The sequence below is a fragment of the Physeter macrocephalus genome, chromosome 11 (assembly GCF_002837175.3).
Source record: "Physeter macrocephalus isolate SW-GA chromosome 11, ASM283717v5, whole genome shotgun sequence".
Lineage (NCBI taxonomy): Eukaryota > Metazoa > Chordata > Mammalia > Artiodactyla > Physeteridae > Physeter > Physeter macrocephalus.
The window spans coordinates 42524736-42533635 of NC_041224.1; the positions used below are offsets into that span (position 1 = coordinate 42524736).

General features: G+C 50.4%; 1 protein-coding gene across 1 annotated transcript in view; it reads right to left on the minus strand.

Annotated features, from left to right (window-relative positions):
• LOC102994595 (zinc finger protein 202-like) overlaps positions 1-4266 on the minus strand; it is a 6566-nt gene extending 2300 nt beyond the window's left edge. The window contains exons 1-3 of the mRNA XM_028495084.1: positions 4032-4266; positions 2423-2761; positions 1579-1768 (exon numbers count right to left, since the gene is read on the minus strand). Coding sequence (XP_028350885.1) covers positions 1579-1768; positions 2423-2761; positions 4032-4266 — 764 coding nt within the window. The remainder of the gene's footprint in view (positions 1-1578; positions 1769-2422; positions 2762-4031) is intronic.
• Positions 4267-8900: the final 4634 nt, after the last annotated feature.

Below are 8900 nucleotides of genomic sequence, written 5' to 3' on the forward strand. Positions count from 1 at the left end.
ATTTTTTTTTTTAAGTCCAAGGGAGGGCTTCCCTGTGGCGCAGTGGTTAAGAATCCACCTACCAGGGCTTCCCTGGTGGCGCAGTGGTTGAGAGTCCACCTGCCGATACAGGGGACACGGGTTCGTGCCCCGGTCCGGGAAGATCTCACATGCCGCGGAGTGGCTGGGCCCGTGAGCCATGGCCGCTGAGCCTGTGTGTCCGGGGCCTGTGCTCCGCAACGGGAGAGGCCCCAACAGTGAGAGAGGCCCGCGTACCGCAAAAAAAAAAAAAAAAAAAGAATCCACCTGCCAATGCAGGGGACATGGGTTCAAGCCCTGGTCTGGGAAGTTCCCACATGCCAAAAATAAATTAATTAAAATAAATAAATGCAATGAGTGGGACAGGGAGGAGAGAAAGCAAAGGAAGAACTAAGCTACCATTTACTGAACACCAGGCACTGCACTGGAAACTTCACATTTGCTCAAAATTCCCGTTAGTATGCGGCAGAGCTGGGATTTGAACTCAGGACTGGCTGAATCTGAAGCTTTTGTTTTTCTCCCAGTACACAATCCTGCATACCATGAGGATGAGATCCAGATACCGAAAGAAGGAAGTAACGATTACTTTTAAGACAAACAAGCAATCTTAGAGTCAAGGAAAAGAATGACTTAATACAACCCCTCACTACCTCAGCTGTGGTGCTGCCTTACTCAAGGAAGGAGATTTGGGCAACATTTTGCAAGTTGATGAAATTTTGGAGCCTAATCTGTAAAGTTACTGGGCCTGCCCGCTGGGTAAAATTCCTTTGGAATTTCTGATAGGCAAGAGAATTGGTGCAAAGGGCCCCACTCAGTAGTAGAAGGTGACCTGAGTAAGAGAAATGTCTGGCCCACCTGGGAGCTACTCATGGTCCCTGGTCACAGCTGTTCTCCATAGAAAGACCCAGAGCCTGAGGATCAGGCAGGCCTGGGGGGAGAGAAAGGAGCCATTAGAGGGAATGCTTCTTGGCTCCCCCCAGGGACCAGCCCAACTGGTTTGGAAACAGAAGAGTCTTCCTCCTCCTCTTAGTGTCTGCTTTGTCCCATCAAAGGACTGGTGAAAAAGCAAAACAACACATTTCTCAAAGGAGAGTTCCAGATTTCCCTTCCATATCCATCCATGTTACTGACTGTCAGCGTTTTATGCTTTTATACTTCAGTTTTGATAACACATGTGAATCATCTGAATTGGTCTGGGGACACGTACCTGTTTTGAGAATTACTGCACTCTAGTTTAGCCCTACCTTGTGCCTTTCCTACCACCCAGGCCTAAAATTGGTACCCACACCTTACCTCCTGGGACCAGTAAGGTCTCACTCACATAAGGAGAGGTGCCACCAGCTCTGCTGTATAGTTTTACAAAACATGCTGACCAAGGTTCTTCTTCCCTTTGGAGGTGCCCGTTGAGTATCCCACAGATTCATGTGGTCAGCCTCAGTTTATAGGCCACATCCTCCCAGGGAAAGGAGCTGTATCCTCTACCCCACTTCCTGCAGTCAGAGCGGGTTTCACGCCCTCCCCACAGAAGGGTCCCTTCTCCCTCCCTACACTGATGCTTACCGCTCTCGTGGAAGGATCCAAGTTTTACTTTGGGGCTGTGGTTCACTTGGTCTTCTGGTTCTGGCTGTGAGTTCTTCACCACTGCCTGGAACAGACACATGGATTCTGTCTGTGCTTGCTTCAGATGGATGTTTAGGGGACCTAGTACCGATCCTGAGGGTTCCTTCTCCTCTGACAGCACCTCCTGTCCCTGTTCAAGGACTGGAAATGGTCAGAATTCTGTAGGCGCTAAAACTTAATCATCCCCAGACATAAAGAAGCAAAGGGGGAAATCAGTCTTATGCAAATCATTGCAGGGGCAGTAAGGAGTGTGGATGTGCGGGAGATGCCAAGGAGATAAGATCTGGAACCCAGGCCCACTGCAATCTGCCCACCCAGCTCTCCCAGGGCTGCTCCTGTCAACCTCTAGGCAAAACTAACAATGCAGAGAGAGCAAGCAACAAGGCAGCTATTTTGCAACAGGACCTAAAGGTTCAATAATGTCAATAAAGACCAGTGAAACCCCTTGCTTCAGGCTGGCTGCTGCTGAATGAGAGCTGATCTCCAAAGAGAAAATAGGTTTATCTGCTCCTCCTGGATCAGAGTGGTGTGCAAACTATTTTAAACAATTCTCTTATTTACTGGTGGGGACCAACACTCAGAGCAACCAATGTTGTGCGTCCTCTGAAAAGTCAGCCTGAAAATGGAAGGAAAGTTGCAGCTACCAGGCCCAGGGAATAAGCAGATTCCATGCTGACACCAACAGCAAAGTGTACACATCACCCATACTGCTAGCAACCCAAGGTGGCTCTGTCTCTCACATTCCTCTATTTTAACTACTCAGAACTAAGTTTCCATATCTCACCTGCAGCCCCAGTCTTCCAGGTTCTTTTTGCAAGTCTTCCACCAGAGCCACTGCCTCCTCTCCACTCTGGATGTTTTTGTCTAACCCAGATCTGGATCTCCTGGGGAAGGACAGCCAGGAACTGTTCCAGGACTAGCAACTCCAGGATCTGCTCTTTCGTACACTTCTCCGGTCTCAGCCACTGATGACAGAGCTTCTGGAGTTGGATGAGTGCCTCCCGGGGTCCTGATGCTTCTTGATAGTGGAAATACCAAAAGTGCTGACAGGAGGTCTCTGGTCCAGGGATACTCCCTTGAAAGAAAATTTCCTGCTCCCAGTGGGAATCTTCTTCCAGCTTCACTATTTAGAGCTCTCCTTGTACTTGAGGAGTCTGGATTTGTTCATCCACAGCTACAGCCATTGTTCAGATCAGAGAAGAACCCTGCAGCTGTGCTCTGAAGTTCAAACCTCTTCCTTTACTTCACTGGGAAGCCACCTTTAGATAGGAGTCTAAGTAGAACTTGAAATTCTAGAGCCAGAGACATACATTACAGAGTGAATTCTAGTGAAAATCACAAGGGTTAGCCCAGTGGGATTGAGGTGAAGAAAAATCTTCCTGTTCCTCCCTCCCCATGTCCTGATGCCCATGGACTCTGGCCCTCTGTCACTGGGGAGGCCGCTCCAGAAGTCTGACAGTAGGGGTCAAGGGCTGGTGGTCTGGTTGAAAAGCAGAGGAGCGTGAAGCTGTGTTTGCATAGCGATTTACTTAACGCCAAGAAAATGCCAATGATCCATACTGAAGAATGAGGATGAGCTGATGGAGATAATGGGGACAATAAACTGCTCATTCTCCCAAGCCACTGGTCTTCAGAGTGTTGCCAAGTACATGCAGTACAAGAGCCAGACGGCACACAAGGTAGCAGCACCTTGGAGAGCAGAGCCTAAGTGGAGCCCGCTCTAAGCTTCAGAGATTCAACCGCTCCAAACCTCAACTGTCCTCGCCTCTGGGTGGGTTCTCAGATTTGGGCGGGCCCTCTCTGGATTCCTCAGTTTTGGCATCGTTAACTCTCTCCCAAACAGGGAGATTTACCCTGGTTAAGGTTACAAGATGTAACAGCAAGGATAATAAGATCACAGAGTCACAGGATGTTACAGTTGGAACGAAAGTTCAGAGATAGTCAGGCTTCAACTCCCTCAAAGCTGAGGCAGTCACGGCTCAGAGACCCCCAGGACCTTGCCCAAGGTCACAAAGCTGGCAGGAAATGGGCAGTGGCTCAGCCCGGTGACGGTGGACCGGGTGACTGGGCCGCAGAGCGGACTTACACTGGAAGGCTACTCTGCTCCGCGGGCGACCTTCTCTAGAAGCTTAGGGGGTAAACCCGGGCCCTGGGGACAGGGTCGCCTCGTTGGCTACGGGGCCAGGGTCAACCCCGCCGGGCCAGGTGGGCAGGGAGAAGGAGAACGCCGCCAGCATGAGGGGCGCATCCTCCCCCGGGGTCTGCTCGCGGGGACGCGGGACCCGGGGTCTCCGCCCGGTCATGCCCAGCCCGCGCGGGCCCAGGCCCGAGGTGAGAGCCGCTCCCATCCGCCGAGGCCCTGCGACCACTAGAGGGCCCCGACTCCGCGGTACCTTCTCTGTGGGCACGCAAAGTCCCCACACGACACCCCCAACCCGAGGCCAGACACCAAGTCCGGACTTTCGGACAGCCATAAACACCGGAAGCGGAAATGCGAGCCCCCAAAAGACTGGGGCTTGGCCGGACTACATTTCCCATAGGCCTCCACCAGGGCCTGCAGACTGACAGCATGATTAACCAGGAATCTATGCGGATGGCTTGGGCGCCCATTTGTTCCAGACGAATCATTGACGATGGGTGGGACTTTCTACACGCCGGATTTGTGGGTGCGGAGCCGCAACTATAATCGTCGCACTTGGAGAGGGTAGTCCTGCCTCGCTTCTCCCACCCCCGTGATAATTTGGGGAGGTGGCGGCTTCTCGCCTTACTCCGCCCTGGGACCACTGAAAGACCCTTTCCAAAGCGTTTTCCCTTACAGCTGAAAGCGGTTGTTTATCCCTGTTAATCCGTATTTAGTCCTATTATACAGGTGAATAAACCCAGGCAGCTTGGACCCCAGGTCTCTCTTAGAGTGGCGCTGAGACTCCAATTCAGATGTTTTGCCTCTTAAAGTACTTTTCTGGCATAGTTGCCCACTGTGGTAATGCTTCACCCCTATCCTCCCCCTTGTCTAACACACACACACACACACACACACACACACACACACACACTTGCTCATTTCCTGCGTGCACGGTCCTGGGTGATTCAAGATGAATATCATTGATGCTTATTTATTTAACAATCAATTGTAGAGCATATACTTTGGGACAAGCGAAACACTTCTCCTCTTAGTGCAGCCCCTACTCTGCACTCCTCTTGAGGAGTGCAGTGTGGCAGAGCATGCATTTTCTAAAATGAAATGGTGAACAACTCCAATGCAGTGTGATAAGTGCTAAATGGAGGTGCTTTCAAAGTAAATGACTGGAAGGAAATACTGGAGAGCAGCTGGGAGAGCCCAGGAGGAAAGAAGGTGCACCTTCAGGGAAAGGGGGTAGGAAACCATACTTCACTTTTGCATATTTTGTCTGGTTTGCTTCTGACAACAAATTTTGCCTAGTTAGGTCTCACTCCCTATTTAACAGATAAAAGGTCTAAAATTAAACAGAAGGTGGGTGAAGCTACAATTCCCCCCAGGAGGGGCAGCCTGCGGTGGGGCAAGGGAAGGACAGAACAACAAGAGGGGCTCTCCGTAGAGTCCTAAATCCAGTTACAAGTCTGGGCCATGGAGATTCCTTCTAGCCTCTTGATTTTAGTTCCAAGAGGGCTAATGTGGAAAACTCAGGCCAGCGCTTTCAGCATGCACGCACAGCTAGCTTTCAAGCCAGCCCAGCCCAGAAGTTCCAGAGAGCTGCCTCAGGGACCAGTGAGGTGGGGCAAAGACCCAGCCCGGGAGAGCACTTTGGGTTCTCACCATCCAGTCACCAGAGCATCTCTGCTTTTACATGTTTTCTATTGTTGCAAGATTTCCCTTGAAAAAGTGGTTCCACTGCTACAAAAAGAAAACGGAAAATGACTAATCCAAGTATTCCATGCGCCATTCCCTTAACTCAGGGATCTCCTGAGCCAATGGAACTTTCACTGGAAGCAAAATCAAACCTGGAAGGGTCGTCCCAAACCTAGCTCCTGTCAACCTTCACCGTCAACACCACATCCAGTCCTCCAAACGAGAAGACTTGCATACGTGCCCTCGAGCTGCGAGCCACACTCCCCAAGGACTGGGACTAGAGGCCCCCGAAGAGTCTACACAGATGAGATGTTTTCCCAGCTAAAGCTTTCTGGTCCCTCAGAGGACAGTTGGTCTCAGAAACCTAGAAAGGTCCATTCTTTGGTGAAAGCAGGTTCTATTTGATCTGAGTTATCAATATTACCACAGACAGTAGGATTTCAACATTCACTGCCACACCGAGTGATTTCTAGCAGCCTTCTGGAATGGGAAGGGCAAGCACGGGCATCAGCTGAGCAGGTGAGGAAAATCGAGATCTCCAGAAGTGATTTGCCCTAGTCATGCTGCTAGTTAGAGGCACAGGTGTATCTAGAACCAGGCCTGTCAGGTCTCTTTGGCTCCCAATACCCCATCCACTTCGCCACAGATCTCAGAACAGGAACAGGAGGGAGACAAGCAGGAGCTAGTGACTCAGAAAGGCGGTATCACATGGGACAGCTGAGAGAGGCAAGTGACAATAGTGCTGAAACTCTTCAGCAAGAGGGTGGTTTCTAGACCATTGATATGTTTAGAAAAACATGGCACAGAGGGATTTACAAGCAGTGTGTAAGGAGACAAGGATTTTGAGATGAAAGAAATAAGCGTATCCTCTAAGAATTCAACTAATTACAGCCACGTGTACTGAGTGGCTGTCTCCTAAGCCCCCTGGATCGTCCACTTAACTCCAACTTAACCAGTGACACTAACCTGTCTGTGGAAGGGGCGTGTTCAACAGGGAAACCTGGAAGAAACTGTTAACGAGGGCTTCCCTGGTGGCGCAGCGGTTAAGCATCCGCCTGCCAATTCAGGGGACACGGGTTCGAATCCTGGTCCGGGAAGATCCCACATGCCGTGGAGCAACTGAGCCCGTGCGCCACAACTACTGAGCCTGTGCTCTAGAGCCCACGAGCCACAATTAGTGAGCCCGCGTGCCACAACTACTGAAGCCCGCGTGCCTAGAGCCCGTGCTCCACAGCAAGAGACGCTACCGCAATGAGAAGCCCGCACTTGCCGCAACTGGAGAAAGCCTGCGCGCAGCAACAAAGACCCAACGCAGCCAAAAATTAATTAATTAATTTAAAAAAAAAGTTAACGAGGCAATCTTGGGCACGGAGCCCACAGCGCTGGGGGGGCAGGGAAGAGAAGGGGATTTTGAAGTGCAGCATTCATCACCTGAGGGGGTGTGTCACATGACCCCTTTCTTTCAATCCGTGCTCACCGGCCACCGTCTGATCACAAAGCCACCATTTCAGTTTTCAGTCACTGGCGACCAGGAACAAGGGATGCTCTGAAAGTGGCTTGGGATTGGAGATGCCCAATGGAAATGAATAATAATTGGGCTTCTGGAATATTGGTCTCTTGGAAATGTAGTTACCAGGAGCCTCCCACCCAGTGCAGTGTCTGCTCATCTCTGGGTGCCCGCACCACGAAACCTGGGGACTGGAACTCGTGAGTGGTAAATCTGACAAGATGTGCCACCCCCTGAGGCATCCTGGCGGGCCTCCTGCCCCGACACCGACAGTGTAAACAAAAGGCAGAGCCACTGTGCCTGCCAAGGCCTGTGAGCTGTGAGGGGCCTGGGCAAAGTGTTTCCTTGGAGCCAGACCTTCCTCCTCCCAGCAGCCAGTCTCCTACAGCTGCCGTGGGCCTTTGAATGGATGGAAAATTCACAGAGTTGGGACACTGGGAAGAGTGAGCAGGGGAGAGAGGGAGTGAGGGGCAGGTAGGCCCAGGAGCCACAGCCTCTGCTGATGCCAGAGGCAAGAGCTCAGTTGCACCAGTGACTTGGGTGGAGCGCCACAGGGAATTAACCACAGCCCCTACTCTCCACCAGGCTCTGCAACCTTCTGTCTCAAAATCTGAGCATCATCCGTGGGATTCTACTTTCACTTCCTCTGTGGCCACGGGCTATTTTATCAAGTCAAGAGGGTGAGAGAAAGGAAAGACTCGAATATTCTGTCCAGAGATTTGAAATAGCTTAACAGGGCCAGGCAGCAGGGAGGTTAAAATGGCCCTGCATTTGAAAAACTCCAGGTCTGTCTGTGAGAGACTGTGGGAAGGGCAAGCCCAGCACACCGGGCCCCTGCACAGCTCCCTGGTTATGAGACAGGACTCCCCATCAGGGATAAAGGGTGGGGAGGGCGACCACCAGTCACGTGCAAGGAAGGACCAGTTACAGTTGTGGATCATCTTGATACTAGAGGAGTAGCCAATATGCTGGGTTTTTTAAAATGTTTTGTTATTCTCTCCATTTGTTCCTTAGGTGTTTCTCGTGGCTGTAATAATGCAGCGGGGTTAATTGACTTCCGTAGAGTGGTTAAGCTACAGGTGCTGGGCAAGGTACATACTGAACCTCTCCTCTGAGTCTCCACTTCTTCATCTGTAAAGTAGGGATACTTACCTACCTCATAGGGTTGTTGTCAGGATTGAGACCCACATGGAAAGAGCTTAGCACAGTGCCTATGCAGAGTAACCCTTCCATAAATTGTGTTACACTAAGCTACTATGGCTTACTGTAAACCAGAAATGCAACCCAAAAGGAAATAAAATTCCATGAAAAACAAGAGGAAGTCTCATGATGACCTGCCTCAAAATGTAAAATCCCTATTAAAAGTGAGGGTGTGTGGTTAGTGGCACAAGTGTGTCTAGAGCCAGGTCGGTTCAGCTCCCAACACTCCACCTGCCCCACTGCAAACTTCAGAACAGGGTCAGGAGGAGACACATTACTGACCCAGAGGGGACCTGACTGGGGGACTTTGGGGTGCTGCTAAGTTGTTTCTTGACCAGGGTGCTGGTTACACAGGTGTATACAGTTTGTAAAAATTATATGAGCTGTACACTTATCTATGTGTTATATTTCCCTTTTTTTTTTTTTTTTTTTTTTTTTGGCTGTGCCGGGCAGCTTGTGGGATCTTAGTTCCCTGACCAGGGATTGAACCCGCATCCCATGCATTGGAAGTGTGGAGTCTTATCCACTGAACCGCCAGGGAAGTCACTGTGTGTTATGTTTCAACAAAAAGTTAAAACAAGAACTCTCAGGATATAGTTATACGAATACCCTGGGATTAAAAGGGTGAGAGAGTAAGATAAAGTCTCCAAGCTTCACTGCTTGCCCAGAGAGAAGAGAAATAGATGGTGTACTACAGACTCAGCTATAAGAAAGGGGATGCATGTTTTT